General features: G+C 51.2%; 2 protein-coding genes across 6 annotated transcripts; one reads left to right on the top strand and one right to left on the bottom strand.

Moving 5' to 3' along the window:
* The first annotated feature begins 1,077 nt into the window (after window positions 1–1,077).
* On the top strand, window positions 1,078–15,606 carry Cnnm3 (cyclin and CBS domain divalent metal cation transport mediator 3). Of its 4 annotated transcripts, none has more exons than XM_034521431.2 (9): window positions 1,078–2,356; window positions 7,345–7,488; window positions 8,571–8,720; window positions 9,012–9,181; window positions 9,309–9,405; window positions 9,717–9,850; window positions 10,213–10,351; window positions 12,450–12,548; window positions 13,567–15,606. In XM_034521431.2, exons 1-8 carry the CDS (start codon window positions 1,120–1,122, stop codon window positions 12,497–12,499), a joined length of 2,121 nt encoding a protein of 706 aa, XP_034377322.1. In that variant the 5' UTR covers window positions 1,078–1,119; the 3' UTR covers window positions 12,500–12,548; window positions 13,567–15,606. The 4 variants fall into 4 exon arrangements, with proteins under 4 accessions (XP_034377322.1, XP_076771185.1, XP_034377321.1 ...); XM_076915070.1 differs by lacking the exon at window positions 13,567–15,606 and adding an exon at window positions 12,691–13,560; XM_034521430.2 differs by lacking the exon at window positions 12,450–12,548 and having other exon boundaries at window positions 8,574–8,720.
* Window positions 15,607–18,056: 2,450 nt separating this feature from the next.
* Window positions 18,057–26,729, bottom strand: Ankrd23 (ankyrin repeat domain 23). Of its 2 annotated transcripts, none has more exons than XM_034521691.2 (9): window positions 26,581–26,729; window positions 21,977–22,123; window positions 21,655–21,783; window positions 20,458–20,583; window positions 20,176–20,274; window positions 19,978–20,076; window positions 19,761–19,859; window positions 19,580–19,678; window positions 18,057–19,496 (listed from the first exon to the last, which is right to left on the bottom strand). In XM_034521691.2, the coding sequence occupies exons 2-9, from the start codon at window positions 22,040–22,042 to the stop codon at window positions 19,401–19,403; spliced, it is 813 nt and encodes a 270-aa protein (XP_034377582.1). In that variant the 5' UTR covers window positions 22,043–22,123; window positions 26,581–26,729; the 3' UTR covers window positions 18,057–19,400. The 2 variants fall into 2 exon arrangements, with proteins under 2 accessions (XP_034377582.1, XP_034377581.1); XM_034521690.2 differs by lacking the exon at window positions 26,581–26,729 and adding an exon at window positions 23,351–23,594.
* Window positions 26,730–26,838: the final 109 nt, after the last annotated feature.

Genomic DNA, 26,838 nt, shown 5'->3' with positions numbered 1-26,838 from the left:
CCACAGATACCCACAAGACAAAAAATATGTATGTGTACACGTCTTAGGACATTTAGGGAGAAAGTAGAGAGAGAGAAAAAAAAGCAAAACCATGGATAACCATAGAGAAGCTAATCACATAAAGACCACATACAAAGAGTGAAGAACGCTCCATCTGATCCATGCAGGTGTCTTCCAAAATGAGGACAGAAAGAACCCTCGAGAATAGCTTTCTCAGCCTGAGAAATCAGGATAAACTGCGGTTGTGAAGCTAGCAAGTATGAAAATTCCTGACAGCTGCTTCCTCCCCGAAGTATAGCTAGATGACCCGGATGTCGGGTGCGCGTCAGAAAGCAAAGGCACACAGACTCAGTCTCGAAACATCGCTCTATTGTACAATTAATTACATGAAACTGGTGTGAAGATTCAAGGAAACTGATTTTTCTGGGTTTGAGTATTTACTATGGGTCTTCCTGTTAAGGCAACTTCCTCAAAAGCAGGTGTCTGTCTTGATAGCCACAGAGTCCAATGCAAGGCAGCACCTTGAAGAGACTTTAGCTTTAGAACATACCAATAGGGCCGGAGAGCTGGCTGAGGTTAAGAATGTGTGCTAAGGACCAGAGTTCAGTTCCCAGCACAGCCTCACATCAGCTTGGAACTCCAGCTCCGGGGGAGGGGGGAATCCGACGCCCTCTTCGGTCCGCCCAAAGCACCAAAGCACCAAAGCACGGCACTCGCATGCGCAAACCCACACACATATACAAATAATAAGAAAATCGATCTTTTAAAAAACGTCTCCTGGCTTCTCTATGCCCAATCCCTTTTTCTTATTCAGCTCGTAGCCTTGCAGGCCAGAGGGTTAACGACCTTCCTTTACTAGTCCACACGCGCCGGGACGCTGAGGTCGTCCCAGACGGCCGCTCCGCGTCCTCCCTTGCCGTCCGAGCCCCACGCCCCCCGGCCCGCCCCGCCCCGCGCCGCTTGTTTACTCCCCGGCGCAGCCTAGTTCTCCCCAGAGCCCGCCCCCGCCAGCCGCTTATTGGTCAAAGTGACGCGAAGTCCCGCGCCGATTGGCCGCAACAGCAGAGGCGCGGGTGAGTGAGGTAGGCTGCGCCCGAGGCCCAGAAGGGGTAGCAGGCCATGGCGGCGGCTGCTGCGGCTGTGGCGGGTTGGTTGGGCTGGGTGCTTGCCGTGCTCTGTCTGGGCAGCACCGCAGGGGAGGCGGCGCCGGGCGCGGGACTGCTGAGTTTCTGTACGGAGGAGGACGGCGCGCCGGGCGCGGGCTCCCTGCGCGGAAGGGCAGCGCCGGAGGCCACTTTGTGCTTGCGACTCTTCTGCTCGGGCTTGGCCAACAGCTCCTGGACCTGGGTAGCCCCCGAGGGCGCAGGCTGCCCCGAGGGCGGGCGGGCCACGGAGCCGGAGGAGGCGGCCGCCCCCACGGGCGAGTGGCGCGCGCTGCTGCGCCTGCGCGCCGAGGCCGGTCACCCGCGCTCCGCGCTGCTGGCGGTGCGCGTGGAGCCGGGCGGCGGGGCAGCGGAGGAGGCGGCGCCGCCCTGGGCGCTGGGGCTGGGGGCGGCCGGGCTGCTGGCTCTGGCAGCCGTGGCGCGGGGCCTGCAGCTGAGCGCGCTGGCGCTGGCGCCGGCGGAGGTGCAGGTGCTGCGCGAGAGCGGCTCGGAGGCGGAGCGCGCGGCGGCACGGCGCCTGGAACCCGCGCGGCGCTGGGCCGGCTGCGCCCTGGGCGCGCTGCTGCTTCTGGCCAGCCTGGCGCAGGCGGCACTGGCGGTGCTGCTGTACGGGGCGGCCGGCCAGCGGGCCGTGCCCGCCGTGCTGGGCTGTGCGGGGCTGGTGTTCCTGGTGGGTGAGGTGCTGCCGGCCGCCGTGAGCGGACGCTGGGCGCTGGCGCTGGCGCCGCGCGCGCTGGGCCTCAGCCGCCTGGCGGTGCTGCTCACCTTGCCCGTGGCGCTACCTGTCGGGCAGCTGCTGGAGCTGGCAGCGCGGCCGGGGCGTCTGCGGGAGCGCGTGCTGGAACTGGCGCGCGGCGGCGGCGACCCCTACAGCGACCTCAGCAAGGGAGTGCTGCGCTACCGGACCGTGGAGGACGTGCTCACGCCGCTCGAAGACTGCTTTATGCTGGACTCCGGCACTGTGCTGGACTTCAGCGTCCTCGCCAGCATCATGCAGAGCGGCCACACGCGCATCCCAGTGTACGAGGAGGAGCGCTCCAACATCGTGGACATGCTGTACCTCAAAGACTTGACCTTCGTGGATCCCGAGGACTGTACGCCGCTCAGCACCATCACCCGCTTCTACAACCATCCACTCCACTTCGTCTTCAACGACACCAAACTGGATGCTGTCCTGGAGGAGTTCAAGCGAGGTAAGGGGATACCCCTGTTAGAAAGGGAAGAGAAGGCAGTGAAAATAGACCCTTCCCAGAAAGTGATGGCCTTGCACCTGGGAATGACCTTTGGAAATATTTAAAGACCCACCTTTTAGAAGCGGAAGGAAGTGCTGTGGGAGTCTGATGCAGGAGGCTCGGAAGTTGGTTACCCTGTTTGTTTAAAAAAAAAAAAAAAAAGAGTTGGGGATGTAGCTCAGTGATCGCATAACATACACAAAGCCCTGAGCACGCCCCAGCACATAAACCCAGGCAGTGGCCTACCTACTTAAAAGGATGGAAGCCGGCCCAGGGTAAAGATTCCGTCTCAAAAGTAATGAATGAATAGAAGTTCCATTGGCAGGCAGCGAGCATGCCTACTTGGCTCTAATCCCAGAGGTTTCCTTCTCCTGGGCTGTTTTTGTGCACTTGGACTTCCTAGCTGCCCCAGATTCTTGGATAGTAACTAAAATGATGTCAAGAGGGATAGGTAACTGGAAACTGTTGTCTTTGCCTTTTTAACATTAAATTAGCTAGATCTGTGATGGTTCCTGGCCTACCAGATTGTGGGATTAGGAAGGGCTCATAAATACTTCCTATGGGTACTGAGAGAACTTTCATTTTAATATCATCGAAAGCAACTCATGAATAATGATTTAATTTCCCTTCTGGTTCCCCCCAACCCTCCTCTTAATTTTTTTTTTTTTTTTTTTTTTTTTTTTTTGAGATTTTTATTATGCGTATGAGTGCATGCAGTGCCTATGGGAGCCAGAAGAGGGCGCTGGGTTCCTTGGGACTGGAGTTACAGACAGCCACTCTGTGCGTGCCGGGATCTGAACCCAGGGTCCTCTGGTGCTCTTGACAGCTGAGCCATCTCTCCAGCCTCCTCCCTTTCATTTAAATTGTTTTTCAGCACATGCCAGCTGCTCACTCGTCCCATACCACATCCCCAATTCTAGTCTTCCCTTTTTTGCCTTAATGTCTCTGAGACTCCCTCTCAACTCTCCATTTTCACCAACTCCTTTCAGTGCTGTTTGAGCAGCCTTTTTTTTTTTTTTTTTAAGATTTACTTGTTTTATGTGTGTGAGTGTTTATGTACATTGTGTGTATGTCTGGTGCCTGAGAAGGTCAGAAGAGGGCTTCAGATCCCCTGGGACTGGAGTTATAAATGGTTGTGAGACACCAAATGGGTACTGGCAACTGAACCTAGGTCTTCTGCAAGAGTAAATGTATTTGAACATCTGCTAAGGTTGAAAGTAAAATCTGTGAGGCACTCCACATGTTAATATGTGGACGGACCCCTAGGGGGCAGGTGGCACACACCTTCAGTCCCAGCACTTCGGGAAGCAGAAGCAGGCAGATTTCTGAGTTCAAGTACACCCAGGGCTACACAGAGAAATCCTATCTTGAAACAAAAAACAACAAGGTGTAGGCTCCTGTATAGCACTCCATCCTTGTCCTTAGGCTGCTTTCCAGAGCCTGGGTGCTCCCTGCCCACCAGATATGCTTCCTTGGAATGTAGGGGGGGATGGGCACCAGGGTGGGCTGCATGATAAGGTGTAGCAAATGGAGCAAACCCCCTTGAACTGGGTAACCGGCAGGTTTTCAGGCCCCAGGTCTGTCAGTGACTTCCTGGACACTGCAAGAGGCAGCTCTTGGTAACGTAATGAGTTTGCTGCTCTTGTATTAAACACAGCAAGTGCCCAGCTCTCGAGGGTGCCCTGCATGCCCAGTCTCCCTTGTCTTTGCAGGAGACCTGTGTGTAGATCATGAATGGGTAAATGGAAGGCTTGGGTGAGCAGCTCTGACTGTGTCTAACCTCTCAGGTGTGTCCTGGCTTTTCCTAGAACTTGGTCCTGCAGACTCTTTCTAGGGAGTGGGTAAAATAGTATGGTGTCTGGGCTGCTGTACCCTAAAGCAAGTCACTTCTCACAGAGTGGGGGCCAGCCAACAGGGTTCTGTTCCGTCCCTGTCTACTTTGAGTTCCCAGGTCCTAGGCAGACTGCCCAGGCTGTCTTCCTCTATAGTTTACCAAAGAAGAGAGACTTAGGTCTGGTGTGCTTGTCAATCTAGTGACTCCTTCCTGGGAAGAGGGCGTTTGTTAGTGCCTGGCAAATTAGCCTTTTAAGGGTGACCCTGGAGGGATAGGGTCTGTTTTATAGAGACAGACCATCACTGTCCCTTTGATGCCTCAATCTTGCTTTGGATTGCTCAGTTTCATCAAGGACAGTGGCATATGCCTTGCCAAAGCAAGTTCTGATTCACCTGTGTCAATAGGAAAGAAAACGTTCCAGCTGGGGACAGAGGCAGGAGGATTTGAATTTGAAGCCATGCGGGATGGAGGGAGGGAGGGGTGGTTAGCAGGGGAGGTATTGGTCATAGTGTCCCATTCCAGCTGGACCTGTGCTTTGTCTCTGCAGCTCAGGTTAGAACAGTGGAGGGATAAGGGTTGTCTGGAGATAACTGAATTTAAGCTTTGGGCATTAGTAATAGTTGTAAGGATGAGAGCTGTTTTTCATTTTCCAGAGCCTTAGTTAAAGTGTTCACAGAGGGAAGATGAGTGGAGCTCTTGTGTGTCACCTTATGGACTTGGGTCATTTGATCAGCAGGGCTGTGAGCCAGGAGCAGCACTGCCTCAGTGTTCTGTGTTTGGAGACAAGGTCTCATTGTGTGCCTTTGGCTCCTGTGAACTCAGATCTGCCTGCTTCTGCCACCCAAGTGCTTGACTAAAGTGCTCGGTGCATCCTGTACCTAGAGTGTCTGGTTCTTACTGACTGGTGCTTGATGTGGACACCAGTGACTCAGGGAAGCCACATTGGCTGAGGAGGTAGAATAGCGGACATGTGCTGTGCTTGGCTTAGGGCCGTGGAGCCAGAGATTGTATTGGAGGATGCCTCAGAGTCTTCCTGTATGATAGTGTTTTGGCTTCCTTAAGGGCTGGAGCCAGGAGCGGGTGAATATTTTCTTACATTAGAGTTTGTGTCCCAGGAGGTAGATTCCTAGCAGGCAGCAGATACGGACTGCACACAGACAGTCAGGGTTAACTAATCTCCAGAGCCTGGGAACACAAAGTGTGCAGAAAGATGAAGCTGGGAAAGGTGCCACGAACGGGCTGGACAGTGGAAGGAAGAGTCTCAGAATGTCCTGAAAGCTAAGGGGATAGACCACTTTGTAAGAGAAGGGGTGGAGGGTATGAGGAGAGGTCAGCAGTGGGATGTCCTTGACTTTTTTCCTCCAAGTGCTAGGAAAGGAATCTAGAGCTAGCTACTTAGTCAAGCACTCTGTCAGTTTGGGGTGAGTGGCCTCTGGAGAACCAGGCATCCTGATGCTGAAGGACTTGGGGTTGAATACCTCTCTGTTTAAATAGACTATTCCAGAAGCTGTCCAGTAACATGCCTTCTAGAAGCAATGGGGTCTTTCTGTCCCCCTTGACGTCCTCAGCCCTGTGGTGAATGAGGAGCTTCCTTGGCCTCTGTGATCCTGTATTTCCATGTGGGTCCTTTCCTCCCAACTCCTTTATACTTTTCTCCTCTTAAGAACAAAGGACAGCCGGGCGGTGCACACCTTTAATCCCAGCACTTGGGTGCAGATGCAGGTGAATCTCTGTGAGTTCAAGGTTAGCCTGTCTACAAAGCAAATTTCAGGACAGCCAAGGCTATACAAAGAAATCCTGTCTCAACAAAACAAGAAGGAGGGAGGGAGGGGAAAAAAAGAATGAAGGAAAGGCATATTACAGTCTTCCTGACGTCACCATCTTTCGATCACTTCTCTCCACTCTGCCAGGTGTCTGAGTCTGTGATGGCCACTCATCTTGTATCCGGTATCTTGTCCACGACCGTTTGGGGCCCTGTTCTATGTTGTCAGTTGAAGCAGCATTAGAGTGGGAATGTGTCCACTGAGGAGAGGTGCCCCCTGGCAGGGATTATTTTATGCCTGAAAGAGAAAATGCTTTGGAGCTGCAATGACTTGTGTTTTCTGTAAAGCAATCAACCCCTGCTTTCTTCCCTGCCCATCCCACAGGCCTCTTGAAGCAGAGGAAGGATTAGGGGTAAGCTTTTCACTCAGCCTCTGCCTTCACCAGCTTGAGGTATGGTTTACTCTCATCTGTCAGAGGCCGAGTGATTGTCACAGCTGAGATGAGTCAGACCTCAGTTGCTGGGAGGAATGCTAGCACATGATTTTTCTCAATGTGCACACATACATGGTTGCTTTAGAAGAGAGCAAAGGGGCTTGAAGCAGTGCTGTGCTGGCAGTAGTGAGAAAACAGGAGGCCCTGGCTTCTGTTCCCAGCAGAGAGAGAGATCTGTGCACGCACGCACGCTAACAAAAATGAAAATTCTAAAGCCTTTGGTTTGGTTCTTTCAGCCTCTCATGGCAGTTATACCTGCCATGGTTCTGTGGAGCTGGCCTAGGCAGACTGTACATCCGCCCTGGGGAGTATTCAGTCCTGTCTAGTGGGGACACAATGCTAATCCCTAGAGCCTCCCTTTCTGTTCCCCTGCTGCCCCTTCACAGTGTCTTCCGGTGTATTCAGGTGGCGGGGGCTCCTCCCGTTTATTATTGAATCATCCTGGCCATTCTGCAGCAGGCCACAGAATTGTGAGCCTTTTTCAAGGAAGTCAGGAATATAGGAGATGTTAATCCTTCCTGTTAGTGGTACCAGAGGGACTCGCTTTTGCAAGGAGGGAGCTGAGTTGAGGCTTCTCTGTGTGACATTTTAGAACCTAGCCTTTGGGTTTGAGAATTTAAAACTTGCTCGTTTCACTCATGACCTTCCCTCCTTGGCCTCACAAGTTTGTATCCCGTGGTAGATCAGCCCTTGTGGGAATGGCACCTGCCTGCTAGCTTTGGCCAGCCATAGCACTGGCAGCAAAGATTGGAAGGAATTTAGAAACCCAGCAGGCACTCTGACCCAGTGCCTCTGACTCAGCAGACTGAGCAATTGTCAGGGGGTCCCTGCAGGCTGCAAATAAGTGTCCCTCCTACAGGCAAGTCCCACCTGGCCATTGTGCAGAAGGTGAACAATGAGGGTGAGGGCGACCCCTTCTACGAGGTGCTGGGCCTGGTCACCCTGGAGGACGTCATTGAGGAGATCATCAGGTCCGAGATCCTGGATGAGTCTGAAGACTACCGTGAGTTTGACAGCCGTTTTTCTCTAACTCAGGCCCTTCCAGCAAGCAGCTTGAGGGGTGTTTCTTTCAGAGGCCTGTGGGTCTTGATGCTGCTGAAAACAGGCTGGAGCTCCAACCAGACCAGACCTCCTCTGATATGGGCTAGTGCTACCCCTCCATACAAGCCATGCAGACCAACCTGTGGCTGAGTTTTGTGACCCCTGTGTGAACAGCGCTCTGTAGGCAGCCCTCCATCATTGGAAGAAGCTGCTCTTGGCAGGCCCATGCCTTCCTTCTGTGTTTGCCAGCCCACATTCCTTTGTGCTTAGCTCCTTGTGCATTCTTTGAATTGGATATGAAGCTCAGTAGTAGAGTATTTGTCTAGCTTGAATGGGCCTGAATTTGGTCACCTTCTGCACACAGGTTAAAAAAACAAAAAAAAACAAAACAAAAAAAAAAAAAAAAAAAAACAAAAAACAAAAAAAGGCATGGGCCAATCCCCATGCCTTTAATCCTTTAATCCTAGCCTGGAGAGACAGGTGACTCTCCAGCCAACCAAGGCTACATAGTAAACCCTGTTTCCAAAACAAACAAACAAAAAAATTATTTCCTACCAAGCAGGTTGTGGGACCCTTGATAGCTGGAGGCCCACATGGCCGCTTGGGACCCTGCACTGCTGTGTCTGTGCCTTCGGCTCAGTTCTGGGCCGATGCAGGTCACCAGGTCACCAGGGTAGCCGCTGCCGTTTGCTATGGGCAGTGGTCAAGCACGGGCATCTGCAACCCTAACAGCAGAAGAGCCAAGCTTCCTCTGGGCGTGGCCACTAGGGCATTAGGATTATTGTCCTAATAATCCTAATTATTGTTAGGATAATTAATAATATTAATTATTAGCATGGCAGCTAATAATTAATAATATTATTAGCATGGCAGCTCAGTGTCTTACAGGAAGCAGTCCCAAGATTGTTTCCTTGGGGAACTGGTGATATCTTCCCTGAAATCCCTGGACCTTGGGAAGAAGGTATAGGCAGCAGAAGCACTCACTCTGTTTGTGTGCGTCATTGGATGCTGGCACCTACTCACACTGTCTGTTCACTACCCCAGCAGACACAAAGGTGAGGAAGAAGACTGTTGCCCTGGGCGCCCCTCTCAAGCGGAAGGAGGAATTCTCCTTATTCAAGGTGTCTGATGATGACTATAAAGTAAAAATCTCGCCTCAGCTGCTCCTGGCCACCCAGCGCTTCCTTTCCCGAGGTGAGGGTGAAGGGTGGTCCTTGCCCCTGGTCTCACCACCCAGAGGGTCAAGAAACCACCCAGGCCAGACACCAGGCTCCTAGCGAGCTGGACAGAGCTAGTTGGTGTCTCCTGGTAAGGCGTGCTCTGGGACCCTCATCTGGCTCATGTTGTGTGTCCTCTTGGCTCTCTTGTGTGGACTACCGCAGCCCAGGGGCCACTGGGAGAGCCCAGGAGGCAGCAGGAGGCAGGTGTGATGACAGGCCATTTGGGCCCCAGTGGACACTGTCCCTTTCTCCCACCGTGGGGCAGAGGTGGATGTCTTCAGCCCATTGCGAATCTCTGAGAAAGTCTTGCTGCACCTGCTGAAGCATCCCAGTGTCAACCAGGAGGTGACGTTTGACGAGAACAACCGCTTGGCCGCACACCATTATCTGTACCAGCGCAGCCAGCCGGTAGACTACTTCATCCTCATCCTGCAGGTAACCATGGTTGCCCAGGCCTGGAGCCTGTGATCCAGACTTACACTCTTAAACATGGCACCTGAGGGCCTCTCTGTACTCCCCTGTCATGGGAGAGATAACCTGTCCACCTCTGTCGTCTTCCCAGGGCAGGGTCGAGGTGGAAATTGGGAAAGAGGGCCTGAAGTTTGAGAACGGGGCCTTCACATACTATGGAGTGTCTGCCCTGACAGCTCCATCTTCAGGTAAGCCATGGCCCCTTTGGAGCTGAGGGTTGTGGATATGGCTGGCAGAACTGCCCTTGACACTCTGGTGCTGTGGCAGGTCTTTGTGTCTGCCTGAGCGAGCTGCTTGTCATCAAGCAGTGTAAAGGGCAGAGCTGCATTTCGGCCCTGTTTATCTTGGTCACCCACTCAATCTCTGCAAATGCTCCAGGGTGGCTCCCCATCTTCCATGTTCCCACCATCCCTTCTCAAAGGTGACTTGAGGGGTAGGCCCTGGGGACTGTGCCCTTGTCCTGTTGGATTCCACCGCCTCTTATCCTTGCTTCCCGTAGCTCACCAGTCCCCAGTGTCTTCACGCCAGCTCATCCGCCATGACCTGCAGCCTGAACTAGCCGACAGTACCCGTTCCTGTACATACTGTCCTGACTACACTGTGAGGGCCCTTTCTGACCTGCAGCTCATTAAGGTGACTGTCTGGGCTGCATGTTGGTGCTCCTTTGACTGCCTTTGTGTCCCCAAGGGGCTAGTCCAGTTGTTCAGTGTGAGGATGGAGAGTGAACTCAGCTCGAGAAGACATGCTCACACCCTGAGTGGTGGGGCCTCCTGTTCCCCTGGACTACTGGGGTCTGGGCCTGTCTGGAAGCTTTACATCTGATCTCTCTGTTAGCAATCCTGATACTTGGCCAAAAACCAAAACCTCTTGGCTCAGAGGCTTTCTGCCTTTCACCAGTTTAGAGTCCTGCCTATCAGAGCTCAGAGGCGGGAGCTCTGCGTCTACACCTCACAGAGGTGCCTGCTGGGTAATTTCTCTATTCTCTTATCCTCTAGGTCACACGGCTGCAGTATCTTAATGCACTCCTGGCTACCCGAGCCCAAAGCTTGCCCCCATCTCCAGAGAATGCTGAGCTCCAGGCCATCCCAGGCAGCCAGACCAGGCTCCTTGGTGACAAGTCCAGAGAGACAGCAGGTAAGTGCCACATGGTGCATCATGAAGTGCTGGTCCCAGAGGTCGTGTGGAACCGCACTTCTGCTCCCTGCTTCCCTGTCTCGAATCCTTCTGTTTCTCTGCATCTTTTCCCTTCTTGCTGTTTGTAGAAACTTGGATTATACTGAATTAATAGATCAATTGGCACTCCAAATAGAGCCCAGCCTTTTCTCTGTGTGGCCTCTTAAGAGATAGCTTAATTAGTTTTTAATAAGTGGGGAGATGTTTGGTGTAGAAACCGTCAGCCCACTTAAGATGAGGGTTAGGTCTAGAGAATCAGGTTTGCCAGGTCCAAGGAACTCTTGATGTGGAGCCGAGTCAGCACTTGGGAAGGTCTGTAGAGCTGGAAGCAGAAAGTGCTCGGGTGGGGGCAGTTTGCATTGTGGGTAGGCACTGGCCTGCCTCACGGAGTCAGTGGTGTGTAGTGAAAAGCCAAGGGTTTTCTGTTGTTTCTTGAGTTGATCAGTCAAGCTGAGCCTCAGACGTATTCTGGAAGGCAGGCAGGCAGGCAGGCAGGCAGGCAGGCAGGCAGGCTGGCTGCCACCTGTCCCCCAGTCCACTCTGCCACCTGAGGGAGACAAGTCATTTACTCTGCAAGCACCATGTTTAGAGCTGACTGTCTCCACTGGCAGAGCTGCCCATGCCGAGGGGTGGAGGTGCTGGGCTTGTCCAGTACATGAGGGCCCGTGGCTGCAGCCTCCCAGGAACTCAGAGCTGCAGTCACGTGAGATCAGGAGCACATTTTTACAGTAGAAATTGCTTTCTGAATCAGGTGATACACAAGTACAAAGGACAGAGACCCATGACCCTGAGCCACGTTGGTGGCTCAGCCCCATGGGCTGTATGTAGCTCTAGGTGTTCCTGGGGGACAGCCTGTGAGGCAGAACTTGTAGTCCTGGCTGTGGGCACGGGTCACCTTCAGTTTCAGAAAGGCATGTTTAGACCATGTTACAGTGCTTACCATGGCATCTTGTGAAATACCCCAGAGTAGATGTTCACACGGTCACATTAGCTTTATTGAAACTTGCTTTTAAAACATGAGTGGTTTTGGTTCCATCCACTTCTCGGGCTCTACAGCTGTATTCAGTGTGCAGACCTGAGCTGGGAACAGTATAGTTCTCCTCTCTGAGGGTGCTTTCCACCAGGGGGTTCTTCCTCTCCTTCCCTCTTCCCCTCTGTCCTCCCCTCCCACTTTGCTTCCTCCTCCTCCTTTCCTTCCCTGCGTCTCTAGCCAAGTGCTTGGGGGATTGAACTGAGAGCCTTGCCCACACTAGGCAGCTTTCTACCATTCAAGCTGTACCTCTGGTCTCTGAGGTTTGTGTTTTAATTCTTGGCCTTGTCTACTCTTTGGGCTATCCTACAAACAAATAACTCACAGTGGCTTGTGGCCATTTCTCCTGTGTAATGGTTTATCCTCCCTGTTTGCCAGCGTAATGTTGGCGATTTTCACCTAAATATGACCTGATGCTCGCCCCATTGGGGTTTACCTAACTCTGGGGTCTTCCTGTGCTTGTCCCTGTCTCTGAGGAGATTAGTGTTACTACACAGAGCTGGTTTCAACGGAGCGCTGATTAAAGTAATTCAGAGAGACCCCAGGCCCTGCGGACTTGGGCACCAAATCCCTGACAGAAAAGTGGCTTTGTTGAAATGTTTGAAAGGTACAATAACTTTAAATTGGCTTACATCAGGGGGTCAGCAAACTATGGTGCAGGAGCCTGATTTGGCCAGCTGCCTGAGCTTATAACTAAGGTTTTATTAGCGCCTGCCTGTCTGTTTGGCTGCCTCTGAGTGGCAAGGGTGCAGCTGCGTAGTTGAGACAGTGGGTGACTTGCAAAACCTAACCTCTCGGCCCTTGGCCAAGTTTTCCTGCCCTGGCCTCCGATTCAAATGTAAGTCCTCCACATAGCATGTTCCTGGGACTGCTCACTGTACAGCCCTGTGATTGGTGACTTCCCTCTGTGGTCCCAGCAACACTTGTGTGGTACAGAGCTCTCCCCAGCCTTCCTCGTGGTGTGGAGCGGAGGCGGGTCCCTGCCACTCAACAGCCTGTTTCCTCTTCTCTTTTCTCTGCTCTCTTCAGCCTTCCCAGTCCACCTTTCCCTCTTTGGCACACTTGGAAACTGCAGTTGATAAATGACTGTGGACCAGTGAGCATTTTTTGTTTTAAGAGAACACCAAGGTAAATATCCCCCTCCCTTTCTCTTTGCTTTCCTTGCCCCATCCTTGAGCAGCTTCCCAGGCTGGGGTGTGCTTCTTGGGCGGGGGTGGGGGGAGTTGGGAGAGGTATTATATTTTACTTTCCTAGTATTTACTTTTTCTAGAAGACAAGGGGACATGAGACACCTGGTTAGTCCTGGGACATTAGGTAGGTTTCTTGTAACTGTCGCACGGGGGCTCTTGATCATCCACAGAAGGTTCTTTTTGCCCAGCATAGCTGCCTGAGCCTCCTGAAGTAAAAACTACATAGCACCCTGTAGGAACCATGGCTCGTGCCTATAATCTCAGCACTCTAGAGGATGAGGCAGGAGGACTGCCTTGAGTATGTGGTCGCTCTGCACTACATGGTGAATTCCAGGCCACCCAGCAAGACTTTGTCTCAAAACAAAACAAGGGCTGGCAATATGGCTCTGTGGGTAAAGATGTCTGGCGCCAAGCCTTATGACCCAGGTTCAGTCCCCAGGCTGATTCTCAGAGATGGTCTTCTGAGCTTCATACACATCACGATACACGCACACCCTTACATGTGTCTGTACACACCAAAATCAGTATAAGAGAAGCTGGCTTACTTTGAAAAATGAAATGAATAAAATTAAATCTAAAGCCAACTGTGGTGGTACGCCTTTAATTCTAGTTCTTAGGAGGTAGAGATAGGAGGATCTAGGGTTCAAGGTCAGCCTGCCCTGCATGAGATCTTGTCTCAATTCCTGCCCCAAAGAAGGGAAACAACACTTACAGACCAATGACAGGATAGCCTGTAGCTGGTCCTCGTCCTTCATGGGTGGCATCTGGCCTTACAGTGGGTTTCTCTCTTGAAGCCTGCTGACCATGTTCCTAACGGCTTTGGTGGTTCCTGAGGTGTCCTGAGGTATCCATCTGTACAGGCTGCTGCTCCTTGTCCTGAAGGTTCAGTACTTGGTTTTGCAGAGCCTGCTCCCTTGACTAGTGTGAATGCCGTTTTCTTTTTCCCTTTTCCTTAGGGTCCACCAACAGCAGACCCAGCATCCCAGTGGAGGAGAGCCCTGGGCGGAACCCAGGAGTGTAACTGCTTGCCAGACAGCCCCGAGCTGGGAATGGACAAGCATGTGGGGAGCTGGGACAGCCAAGCAGGAGCTTTATGCCAACCTGTCCCCACCTATCCTGGCCACGTTTTAGATGGCCCTTATAAGCTGTGGGTCCTGAGTGCCAGAGCCTCCAGCCCTCCTTGCTGTCCTTGAAGAGGTGGGATTGACAGCAGCCCTCCAGAAGCCTGTTTCCGAGGGGACAAAAGAAGCAGCAGCATCTCTGGTCCCCAGGGCCCAGCTTCCCCCTGATGCTGTAACAGCAGTGTGTTTATGTCTCCCTGAGCCCAGTGCCAAGTGGGTACAGCCGCTGCCTTTACATGGCCTTGGCCTGTGCTCATTTTGCTTTTGATTGGCTAACCCTGTTGCTGGTGCCACTTTCTGAGCAAACCAAGAGTGTTGGGTTTTGATGGAAGTGTTCAAATCCATGGCCCTGCCATGTGCTTTTTGGCTTCTTTTACAATGCCAGATTTTGATTCACGTACCCCAGTTTTTCATGTGCCAAATCTAAGAGCACAGCTCCCCAATAAGTCTGTGCCCTGGTTCTGCTCCCTCCTGTGGAGGAAGCTCCTCTGACTCAAGTCATGAGCAGGGTCAGCTTGCATTTCTTTCCTGCTTGGGCACAGCACCACCAATGAATGGTATTGTGGGTTTCTGTTTGAGGTCATGTGTGGAAGGCCAAAGATGGATGTTGACTGACCCAGGGCCATGACCACCTGTTGTACCTGTCCTGTGCTTTTGCCCTGAGAATCCAGGAAAGTGTGCAGCTGTAACGTAGAGCAGCAGTCAGTGAGAATTGGTTTTGAGCCTGCTACATCCTTGTCGCTTGCTAAGAAGTCAAGGTTTTCATGTATCTCTGAAATATTCAAATTCTGTGCGCTTTTCTGTTTCTGGTGATGTTTTAGAGTCACGGGGTTGGGAAGACACCGTCTTTCTCTTCTAGTTTACCTATACTTTATTTCCAGTTTTAGGTATGAGGACCATAGGTTGGCGTGGGGAGGGAGGATTTCTGGAACCTTCCTTAAAAGAATGTGGGTCCTTGTGAGACTTGGAGGCCAAGAGAACAGTGGAATGCTTGCTGAAAAAAATATTCTAACGGAATATGCTCTAAGAACAAACTCAGGTTGGAAACAAATACTTTAAAAATTACCTGTCTCCAAAACAGAATTCTGAATTTTGGCTGAACCTCAGAATCGAAGCAAAACCTTGGATACCTGTGCTCTCCTTGAACCCCCAGGGCTGTGGTCTTGAAGTAGTTTTAACTTCCTCCTAGAAGAGTCCCCTATACCCTGTACCAGCTTCTCCTCAAGTTAACATGTTAAATAACCTTGTTACATATATCAAAACTAAAATGTTAACATTGGAGTGCTCTTTACTGTGGCCTTGACTTAGATTTTACTTTTTCTTTGATTTCTGGTAATTGGATTCTGGGGTAAGATGCCAGGATGCACTTGGAGCCATTGTTTCTTTTGACCTAACTTTGTCTTCTACAGTAATTGCAGACAGAGCCCACGCACCCTTTATCTGGCTTTCCCCAGTGCTCCCATCTCACGAACTATAGTGTGCAGGGCCGTGGAGCCCTGCTTCCCCGCCACCGCTATAGACCTGAGTACCTGCTGTGGGAGACTAACCCACTGTCCTGTCACTACCAGGGTTTCCCCTGGGCTGTCCCTCAGACCTACCTGCCCTGGCCCTAAGCCCGGGACCTAGACTGTTCCTCAGTTCTGTCATTTTGTCATTTCAAGAATGTCATTTAAGGGGCCGTGCACTGTGTGGCCTTTGGGATTGACTTCTTCATTCAGCATTGTGCTCTGGAGACTGTTCCAGGTCAGTGTGTCAGTGGCGTGTTCCTCCTCTTTGCCAAATGGTGTCCCGTGGTGTATTCATTGTCCTGTCAGAGGACATCTGGGTTGTTTCCAGTTTTTGGCCTTTTCAAAATAAAGCTGCTATGAACATTCACATACAGGTTTGGTGTGAAGATTGGTGTCTGCCTTGGGGAAGTGCCAGCAGCACAGGTGCCAGGATGTTTACCTTAAAAAGAAGCCGCCTGGCCTTTTGCTGTAGCTGTGCACAAGCTTAAATTCCTACAGGAAACGTAGGAATGATCCAGTTTCTCAAACTTCCTGCATGGTCAGGTGACCAACGGTCCTTTGCTGTGGTTCTTGTCTGGTTTTCCTTGATGGCTTCCAAATGCGAGTCTGCTCATGTTTTCAACTCAGCGACTGGTCTGTGTTCCTTTCCACGTGTTTATGCATCTCCACCCTCGGCCCCCCCCCCCCTTTTTTTTTTGAGAGCTCTTTAAATATTCAAATTCTAAAATCCTTGGTTGGATTTTTGGTTTGCAAAAATTTTAATCTGTGTAGTGCTGTAGTCTAGATCTGAGTTGTGTCCGCAAAGCCTGTACACTAAAGACTTTAATCCCTGGGCTTTCCTTTGATTTGGGTCCTCCTGGGTTCATCTGGGCTTGACCTCAAAGGAGTGTTGGGCCTTGGCCTCTACCATGTACTCCCTCCTTATATGGTCTAAAGGGCCAAGCAGCCACAGGCTCCGTCTCAGGCATGTTCTCTCAGTAACAATATTAACAGTGAGCTGTGTTCTCACAGCAGGGTCTTGTATAAGTGGAATTTGTTTTGGGGTTTTCAAGCCAAGAGTTTGTCTGTACACAGACAGGCTGGCTTTGAATGAATTTCACTTGCCTCTGCCTCCCAAGTGCTTGGTCTAAAGGCGTGCACTGCCACGCCTAGCTCAAAGGTTTTTGTGATTACATTCATTTTTATCAAATTTTCTATTGCATTTTTACCATATCTGTCTCAAATGCCTATCATCCTAATAGTTGGTTTTACATGTAAGCTTGTGATCCATTTTGAAGTAATGTTTCTATAAATAAGACTTGGGTCATAGCTGTGTGTGTGTTTTGCATGTCTCTGCTTGGTGCCTACAGAGGCCAGCTTCACTGCTTTGTCATTGGTGATAGTGGGGGTTGGTTGGTTTTCGTGTTTTAGGCTCAGGCTTCAGACTCACAGTCTTGCTCTCTCTATCCCTCCCCACCCTCCTGTTTAGCCTAAGAATACCCATTTGTAGGAAGGACATGTTCCCTCTGTTGTAAAGCCACCTGGGTGTATTTGTGTGGCACTCTGAGTTGTCAACTACTTCACATTAGTTTTTGTACACTATACTCTTGATCACTAAAGTTGAACCCACTTTGGTGCCTCCCCCCTTCTCTTAAAATAGGGTACCAGGCTGGGCGTGGTGGTACATGCCTTTAATCCTAGCATTCAAGAGGCAGGTGGATCTTTCATGTTCAGGGCCAGTCTGTTTTACAGAGTGAGTCCCAGAACAAAATCCTATCTCAAAAAACAACAAGAGGAGGGAGGAGGGGCCAGCCTGTGGGCCGAGCTGAGCCTCCCAGATGTTGAGATTACAAGCATGAGACCCATGGCTGCCCTTTAGTTCCTTTTTTTTTTTTTTTTTTTTTTTATTCTCACTCTGTTCAGCCTAGACTGGAACTCAAAGCAATCCTGAGTCCATTCAAGGGCTAGAATTATATAGGAAGGAGCCACCATGTGGTTTGGATTGTTTGGGGTTGTTTTGCTTACAAAGTTTAGAATAATCCTGTTTCCATCTGGCTTGGGTTTTGGTAGGTTTTGGTCTGTGTTAAGCCTGTATGTTATCGTCTTGGGAAGAGCTGACAACTTTCTCATCCATTTGTAGACTTTAGTATCTTATATTTTTAAGGTTTAAACAGTTGTAATAGAACTGTGTGTTCACTAATATTTGGGAATAGATTGTTGTTTGTATTATATCCTGGACTATTAAGGTATTGCTGACCCACCACCCACCTAGGACCCCTTACAATTTGCTCATATGCAGAGATTACCATGTCTTCAACCAGTACTTGGATCCCACCTTCAGGGCTTCTGACCTAAGAACATTAGGACTTTGTTTAGAAAAGTCTCACTGTGTAGCCCTAGCTGGTCTGGAGTTTACCACGTTGATGAGGCTGGCCTTGAACTCAGGACTCAGAGGCAGACCTGTCAGTACTGGGATTAAAGTTGTGCACTGCCACACACAGCAAACATCATGACTTTTAAAACTTGTAGTGATTCTGAGAACAGCTGAAGTCAAGAAGTGTGGCTTTCTGAACTTGTCCATCAAGGAGCAGAGATCCTGAACCTTACTTAGAGCCATGTGTCGGGCCCCCTCCATGTGTGCAAATGCATGTACACACACACACACACACACACACACACACACACACACAGAGAGAGAGCACTTGTTACTGTGTCATACTGTCAGCTGGGATGGTGATGGCCTTAGTCTTTGCAGTTTCAGATGACAAGGCCTTTGGGTTGGTTTCTGCTGTATAGCCCAATATCCGGCCTCCTCCAGTCCCCATGAGACAACAAGGCTGAAACTGAATAATCAGTTTAATGAGAAACCATTGATCTGTATAAAAAGGTGCTCTGTGTCAATTAAGTGTCCTCATTTCTGAGGAGTCGTCATAGTGAGTAGTCTTGAATGTCTGTGTTGGCCACGGCACCAGTGTCAAGATGCACTCAGGCTGGCATGATGGGACAGGGTCTGCCCCGTGGAAAGATACTATGTGTCCCTAGGAGGGAACACCAGTCTTCACATAGTAACAATGGCCAGAGAGGCTGCCAAAATTAATCAAAAAGTAACTACTGCAAAATGGGCGTCAGCTGGGGGCCTCTTCGGGAGGCAAAGCCTTCACCTTTTAGCCCCCTCACTCAGCTGTGGCTTCGGCAACTTCCTTGCATTTAAGTAGCCAACCCTGCTCGCAGTACAGGTTTACACAGGTGAAGCTGGAAACAGCTAGAAGAGGAGGCAGCCGTGTGGGAGCCAGTGTCCTCTTTATACCACCAGTTGGCACAGGGACCGGAGAGGTATGGATGCTGTTGGCCTTGTCCCAAAGCAAGGTGCAGGACTCTCCGTGTGCAGGACCTACAGAGCCTAGTATGGGTGCTTTCTCCAGCACCAAGGGGCATTAGAGCCTCAGGGTAAGTTAGGATTGCGGGCCACCGCCCCAAAAGTTGAGTGGGCCACAAGCAATCCCCAGCACCCAGCGCTCTACCCTCACATAAGGCAAGCAGGCTGCCCGAAGCCTTTAGGTAGTTTCCCCAGAGTAACACTAGTTCCAGCTCATCACTCTCCAACTTCTGGGGCAACCTGGTAGGTACTGGCTTCTGTGGGGCCTCAGTCCTGCTGACAAACCCCTCAGCCTGCCAGAACCACCCCGCTTCAGAGCACTGAAGACTAGAGATAGCTGGAACTACTCCAGACACTACCAGGGTTGCTACTGATAGGAATGAAGTCCCAGGAGAAACGCTGCCTAAAGGACAGAAGTGACCTGCACCAGTGCCTGGCACTCAGGTGGCCTATTCTCCCATGTCGTGGATGCAACTGCTGGCCACATCTGAATGTCTACTTACAGGAGAACAGGCCAAGACCAGTCTCCTAGTCTAAGGGTTGGTAGACCAAGGCCTAGACCTAGCTGAGGGTAGCACCCATCTGCTCACTTGTGCCCTGGCCTTGGCCTCATCTGGACCCCTTTGTTTCTTGCCCCGTGGTCCTCTGCTTCAGCCCTGGCAGGGAACAGTGTGTCTCACCGAAACCCAGGAGGCCTGCTCTACCTGTTGCCTCAGGCCCAAGGAAGCAAAGCCAGAGAGAAATTGGGACTGGGGTGGTGGGTGGGTGTGGAATGGTGGCTGTGAGTGACCCACAGGTGCCAGTCATCAGCACCGGGTGCGGGGATGCCCCATGTGGGCCTGGAGGGCTTCCCGGATGCCCCGCTGCCAGTCTCGAGCCAGCTGCACTGGTGTCAGGGAGGCCTGTGAACAAGGACACTGGGTCAGTCTCCCTCCCCCGATTGCTAAGCTTACCTCAGCACCGGCCTTGCCTGGCTGGCACTCACCACATTCTTCATGCCCAGCTTGGCTCCATAGAGCAGCAGGAGCTTCGTAGCCTTGTGGTGTCCGTAGCGCACAGCCTCGTGGAGTGCTGTGTCCCCTTCCTGTGGGAGAGCAGGCAGTCACTGCTATGAGCCCGAGGGAACATGCTGCTGACACAGATGACTTGCGGTCACAAACACCCACCTTATCCTGTGCATTGATGTGGGCGCCACACTCAATGAGGTGCTCCAGGCAGTCCGAGTGTCCCATGCGCACTGCCACATGGAGAGGGGTGCTCCAGATCTAGGGGTAAGTGGGGTGTGGTACTGGATCTGGGCCGTGCCTTCTTTCAGGGTGCGTTTCTACTCCCTGGATGCTGGCCCTAACAGGTTAACACCCAAAGCAGGCACCTGCCCCTCACCTTGTCTTGTGCATTGACCTGAGCTCCCTGGTTAAGCAGCTGCTTGAGAATGTCCAGGTGTCCTCCGCGGCAGGCCCAGAACACAGGCGTCCTGTCCAGCTGCAACACAAAGTATCAAGGTGCTCTGACCCACTGGTTACAGGGCAGCTAGCTAGATGAGCCACCACATTCACCAAGAGGGCGACCCTTTCGACTTACCAAATCCCGCCCTTCTATAGCAGCCCCTGCCGCCAGCAGCTTGTTCACCAGCTGTCTGTGGCCCTTCAGACAGGCCCAGTGCAAGGCTGTGCGGTGGAGCTGTTTTCAGAAACAGAAAATTAGGCCAAGAGAGCAGAGCTACTCCCTAGAGGAACCCACTCCCACTTGGCACACCCTCCGTTCCTAGAACAGGTCAGAGTTACCCAGTGTCTCAGGTGAGAATTAAAGTATTCAAATGGCATATAAACAGGTTTCGTGTGCTCGTTCACCCACCCTCCCTACCTTGTCGTGGGCATTGGGGTCCCCTCCGTCTGCCAGGTACTTGTCAATCAGGGCCTCCTGGTTCTCAGCAGCTGCCTTCAGGAACATTTCCAGGCCCACAGGCTCCAGTGGGACCTGTGGCTGAGGCTGGAGGAGAACAAGACAGAACTAAGTCCCCAAGCCCAGAGACACCTGTCACAGCTGTCAGTCTAACCCAACACACTGGTCCTGTTTGATTCTAGCTGCGGGGCACTCAGAATGGGAAGTGTTAAGCACAGATTGTTCCTATGCCCTAGTGCACACGCTGAATCTTAACCCCACTACCTTGGGGTGAGACCCTCTTGGAAATATGGTCATTACACTTGTTAGATGAGGACAGACCCCCTTGCTCTAGTCTAGGGGTAAGATGCCCCTATGCCATGGATGTTGGATATGGGCAGGCACACAGAACACAAGCCAAGCCCCAAGCAGCCGAGCAGTGAGTGGATACCGAAGGGCAGCCCTACTAAAAGCATGCCTAGCACCTGAACAAACTGGAATCACCTGTTTGTGTGGCTACGTCCCTAGTGGCCAGCACGTGGTTACAGCTAGCTGTCTGTGATGTTTGATTCTGTTAGTTTGACAGGATCTAGAGTCATATAAGAGACAAGTCCTTGGGCACACCAGTGAGAGATTATCTAGATTAGGCTAACTGATGCTAACCACCGGAAGTGTGAGTGACACCATTTGGTGAGCTGAGGTTCTTGACTGAAGAAAAAAGTAAGCTCCAGAAAGTGAGCGCGGAAGAAGTCTTCCCTCGGCAGCTAAGGGCACTTGTTAACTGTTGCAGAAGATCCAGGTTCAATTCCTAGCACCTACATGGTGCTTCACAAATGTCTCTGCCAGACAAGATGCTCTCTTCTGCTTCCTGCCTGTGGTTGCTGTGTGATCGCTTCCTCAAGCTCCTGCTCCCAGTCCCTCACAACAGTGAAAGAGTGAGCCAAGATAAGCCCTTAAGTTCCCAGGAATTCTGTCACAAGAAGCCAAGCAGCTGCTACGGTGTGCTATGGAATACGGTGGGATCGCCTGCCCGTCCATAGGAAGGGTCTGGGATGCATTCCATGCGCTACCTATCTGATAGCTGTGCAGCTGTAGCCCTTTCATCTGTTCCTCCCAGGCCCCCAAGACAGGAGGCTGTCTGTGCTCCAGGATGCCAGCCAGCTCTACCCTCTCACTCACCTCAACCCCAGACTCAGGTTCCCTGGGGGGGACTTTGTGTCTCTGTCGTTTCTTTCTTCGTCTTTGAACCAAGTTTTCCAAGTCTGTCAGATTGTCCAGAGTCAGTCTGGAGCTGTTAAATCTTTCCAGCTGGGGCAGAAGAGATGCCCAAGCCAGACATTAGCCACAGGATAGGGACTCGGTGCAGGCTGCTCACTAAACTAGTTCTGCTTTGAAGAAGCACCCAGTCACTTTGGCTGACAGTGGCTGTGCTATAGACCCTCATTGCTCACAGATTCCCACACTGCCCCACTCCTGTCACCCCCATCCCAAGAACACTCACTTTCTTTTTCTTCTCTTCCTCCAACTTTAGTTTCTCCCGGGCCACGGCCTCTTGGGGTCCCAGCATCCAGCCACTGGGCCAGCCTCCAGGATCAGGAACTCCACGTCCAAACTCCAACCCTTTCCTACCAACTCTTTCTCCACTTACCTGCAGGACACGTAGGATAGATTAGGGGTCGGGACAAAGATAGGGATGCTTTGAAATCGGTGACAGGGCATTAAGATGGCAGAGACCTGACATACAAAGGCCAGATGTGAGCCTGGGAGTCAGTCTGACTCTTCCTTCTGAACGCTTCCTGGTGGGCTGCATTGTTGGCATGCGCACACTCATGCACACACAAACACACACCACCACCACCACCACCAACAGTAGCAATGGCCAAGGCCCAAGGGAAATGACTGGCTGCCCCTCTCAGCAGATCACAGAGTTGAAGGGGGTAGAGTCTATTTATACTGCTGGGTTCATGCCAGGTGACACCTTAGCTTCCACCCTGGGCTTCTACTGCCAGATCCCTGCAAGGTTATGCCATACTGCCAGCTGACCCGATCTTAGAGAAGAGAGACTCCTGGGTCAAATTCCAAATCCCTGCTTTCAGCCCTTGGGTCTTAGAGAAATTAGGTTTTTGGTTTTGCCTCTGTAAAATGGGCTCAGTGACCATCCCCCTTACAGCCTGCCCATTCCCTTAGCAGCCTGGGGAGCTGGAGAACATTCTGGCCAAATGGTCCAATCTTCCCTTCTAAGCCACTTTAACAACCTCAAGTCTCTCGGACCCGGCTTTGTCATCTACCTCCCAGAGGGAGCCAGCTGGGGCCACTGCACCACAGCGAGGCCTGTGCGCCTCATACCTGCCATGCCCCGCATCACCACCTTCACATGGTGGCACTGCCATGGCTGTTTCTCAGTGCTGAGGGAGCCCAAGAACACCCCTAAAGTGGCCAGACCCTCTGGAAAGTTCCATCCAGACTGCCCTGGCCTTGACCTAAAGGAACTGTATGTACGGCTAATACCCATGGCTTCCAGAGGAACTCACCATTTCTTTTCCATTATCCAGACAAAGGCAAACCTACAAACTTGGGGGTGCAGCTCTGAGGTAGAGTTCTAACCTAGCATGTGTGAAGCCTCAAGATGGATCCCCCAGAACCACATTCACCAAAACTAAACAGACTCAGTAACTCGAGTTTCTCCAACTATTACCCAGCCTCTTCCTCATTTGTCCTTCCTCTCTTGATACCCCTCATGTGAGGTCTGACCCTCAGATCCCAAAAAGTACCTGTCTGCCCTCAGCCGGATTTCACTACTCTGGCCATATGGTCTGGGTCCCTGTGCCTTGTGCCGATTTCTCCATAGCCCCCCACCCTCCGCTCACATCCTTACCAACTGCTGAATGCTGATGAAGTCCATGGTCCCCCCCTTGCTCTCCTTGCCCCTGGCACCCAATGAAGTGAACTCAGCTCTTTTATGGGAGAGCGCTCTCTTGGGGGTGGGGAAGGACAAAGCTTGTGCCCAGGCCAGATGACTCTGGGGCTCTGTCACAGTAACCAAAATACAGGTCTGGGACTGTGGCCCGCTGGGGTCAGGAAAAGGAGCTGTTTGGAGCTGAGTCGGCAGTCTCCTCAGACACCCACTGCCCTGCACCTGCCACACCCCACATCTACCGGGGAGCCATTTTACCACCACATGGGCTGGGATACCTGGGCCAGACCCAAGGGAAGCATCTGTTACTCTTCCGTTTAGAGCTCACTGGTGAGGAGCCCAGGCCCACAGTAGAAATCTGGCAGCCTGAGATGCTGCAAAGACCCAGTGCAGCCACCCCAGCACAAAGCAGGCAGCCTACAGAGGACCTCAGGAGGACGACATAAGAGGCTGACCTAATGCCTTGGGAATTCTCATGGGCTACATGATGAAACCAGGCTTTCCCAACTGGTTAGTCTCGAGGCTGCCCTTCCCACCCAGATTTGTCCCTCAGCAGGCTGACAGCCAGCATGGTGTTCTGCCCAGCCTGTCATCAGCACTCAGAGGGCTGAAGGAGCCTTCCAGGTCCACATCAGATACTGTCTGAGTATGAAACATGCCCTTCAACAGGGAAAGGGGACAGAGACCTGCTCCAGGTCTTGCTCAGTCTATGTTAATACCCATGACAGCCAGCCATGAAGCAAACTGTTTTTAAGCTAACAAAATCAAACGCCTAATTCTTCAGAAGCCAGGAATGCTTTTCACTCCGCTGTGCCCCAAACTCCAGCTTGACCTTTGAGAGGAAATCAGATACCCAGTAAACAAGATTCTTGCATAGGCAACATCAACAGAGATGACCATATAAGTCTGAGGGGAGGTGTGGCTGAAAGGACTGGAGACCATGGAGGGTCAGCAGAGTGCTTTTTCAAGCTGCCTGGGTATGCTTTCCTTGCAAAAACCACCCTTGGTGATGAGGGAAGGAGTTACTCGAATAAAGAGGGCAGGTGAAGTTGGAGTAGCCCTGCCCTCCACTGCCCTACGTTTGATGGAGCTGGGCATGACTGCATGTGACTGTTGTTATCCCAGTACTTGGGTGGGCAGAGGTGGCACACATATTTATTTATTTATTTATTTATTTATTTATTTATTTATTTATTTATTTATTTATTTATTCGAGACAGGGTTTCTCTGTGTAGCCCTGGCTGTCCTGGAACTCACTCTGTAGACCAGGCTGGCCTTGAACTCAGAAATCTGCCTGTCTCTGCCTCCCAAGTGCTGGGATTAAAGGCGTGCGTCACCACCGCCCGGTGGCACACATCTTTAATCCAAGCACTCTGAAGGTGGAGGCAGAGGCAGGAGCATTGCTGGGAGTTTGAGGCCATCCTGGTCTACATGGCCAGCTCCAAAAAAAAAAAAGACCAACCAACCAAATAAATAAACAAACAAACAAAAACCAGGACTACTACACAGAGAGAGGTTTTCACAAACAAACATTTTGCAGTCAGGCTGAGGAAAGAGGGTCTGGGGTTCAAAGCTCTTCCGAGCCAGCCAGGGATGGTAGTGCTGCCGTTAAACCCTGTACTGCAGAGGCAGAGGCAGGTGGGTCTCTGAATTTGAGGCCAGCTTGGTCTACAAAGTGAGCTCCAGGACAGCCAGGGCTACACAGAGAAACCCTGTCTCGAAAAAAGAAAGGAAGGAAGGAAGGAAGGAAGGAAGGAAGGAAGGAAGGAAGGAAGGAAGGAAGGGGAAGGGAAGGGAAGGGAAGGGAGGGAAGGGAAGGGAAGGAAGGGAAGGAAGGAAGGAAGGAAGGAAGGAAGGAAGGAAGGAAAGAAGAAAGGAAGTAAGTTAGTTTATCTGGGCCACTCTATCCAACAAAAAAAATTTAGGAAAATGCTAGTTTGTCCCATACAAAAGTAACTGGTATTATCTCTAAATTTAATAAAATAATAATAATTGTTATTATTTATTTTTAAAATAAATCTAAGGACCTGTGTGATTATTCTTGCTTCAGTGGCCCAGGGGAAAACACATCTTCCCAACTTTTCCTCTTGTGTCTCTTGTTATTTGAAGTGTCATGCTGTGGCACAGCTTGGCATTCGTCCCAGACTGCCACCAATACTGGTATAGGTGGCACCTGACCCCCCTACCAGGGAGCAGGTCAGTTTGTTTTCTTTCAGTATGTCAGTCCTTCTTTTCCCTCCCCCTCCCACCCCTCTCTGTGCACACAGTCTCACATTGTTGCTCAGACTAGCCTATAACTTGTAATTCTGCCTAAGCTCCCGAGTGCTGGGATTACATTAGCCGCTATGCTTGGTGCTCTCTTTTTTAAATATTCAGTGTAGTTCAATGTGTCTCCCACCCTCAGTGCTGGGGAAGCCAGGGCCTTGTGCTCTCTTGTAGAGTTTATAAATGAGTCTGTAAGCAGACACCTTTGTAATCAAGGACAAAATTGCCTAGGTTGCTACAGAGAGGTCAATGATTAGCGTGGCACATTTAAATAGGTATTGCTAAATTGACATCTATAGTGTGTCTACCAGTTTCCGTGACCAGAAGCCAGCCTACATAAGGCAAGTCATGGCATGAAAGAACATTTTAGTATATATTAAATAATATGTACATTATATATGTACAAACACACCCAGAACTAAGGATCAATATCCGTAAAATAAAGTTCCCGTGAATTGATAAAAACATAGCAAGCAGGATGTGGTGATGCGAAACTATAATCTCAACACTCAGGAAGTCGAGGCCAGAGGAGGGCTCCAAGCTGGAGCCTTAGCTACATAGCAAGAAGCAAAGCATTTTGAATGGACACAGAGAGGAAGGTCAGAGGCAGGTGTGTGCAGCCTCACTAGTAATCAACGCAAGCCAAATAGGAAAGCAGTTGGGGTTTTGGAGACAGGTTCTCTGTAGCTCTGGCTGGCCTGGGGCTCAAAGAGAGATCCTCCTGCCTCAGGCACTGGGATTAAAAGTGTGTGCAGCCACATCTGGCACAGTTACACTTTATACAGGTCAGAACATCAGGAATAAAGGCCAAGGTTGGTTAGACTTTGAAAACCGGGTACTGTTTTCCCCACAGTATTAGGGATCGAACGCAGGGCCTTTGCATGTCAGGCAGCAGTCCACCACTGAGCTATATCCCCACGTTTTACCTGTTGCCCAGGCTAGCCTTGAACTCCTCATGAGCAGCTGGTATTTCAGGCCTGCACTACCAGGCCAGGCCGAGCAGTGGGTACTCTCCCCTGCTGCTTATAATGTAGTGAGTGCAGACTTCCTCAGACAACCCTTTTCGTCTGGCAGACAGGGGTGCTGAGGGTTTAAAAGAACCCTGCACCAAGCTCATTCAGCCAGAAAACAGCTTTTGTTACACATTCTGTGTTTTCTTCTAATACTTCAAAGTTTTGTGTTTT

Source organism: Arvicanthis niloticus, chromosome 17, assembly GCF_011762505.2.
Source record: "Arvicanthis niloticus isolate mArvNil1 chromosome 17, mArvNil1.pat.X, whole genome shotgun sequence".
NCBI lineage: Eukaryota > Metazoa > Chordata > Mammalia > Rodentia > Muridae > Arvicanthis > Arvicanthis niloticus.
This window is presented reverse-complemented; position numbering and strand designations above follow the sequence as displayed.

What these genes read in the sequence shown, in the direction of transcription:
- Cnnm3 (XM_034521429.2), top strand. Translation starts at nt 1,120, where the DNA reads ATGGCGGCGGCTGCTGCGGCTGTGGCGGGTTGGTTGGGCTGGGTGCTT. An exon ending in CCTGGAGGAGTTCAAGCGAG is followed by an intron (nt 2,357 to 7,344) that starts GTAAGGGGATAC and finishes TCCCTCCTACAG; the next exon opens with GCAAGTCCCACCTGGCCATT. An exon ending in CCAGCGCTTCCTTTCCCGAG is followed by an intron (nt 8,721 to 9,011) that starts GTGAGGGTGAAG and finishes ACCGTGGGGCAG; the next exon opens with AGGTGGATGTCTTCAGCCCA.
- Ankrd23 (XM_034521690.2), bottom strand. Translation starts at nt 23,377, where the DNA reads ATGGACTTCATCAGCATTCAGCAGTTG. An exon ending in AACCTGAGTCTGGGGTTGAG is followed by an intron (nt 20,584 to 21,654) that starts GTGAGTGAGAGG and finishes GTTCTCCTCCAG; the next exon opens with CCTCAGCCACAGGTCCCACT. An exon ending in ACATCAATGCACAGGATAAG is followed by an intron (nt 19,679 to 19,760) that starts GTGGGTGTTTGT and finishes GCTCTCCCACAG; the next exon opens with GAAGGGGACACAGCACTCCA.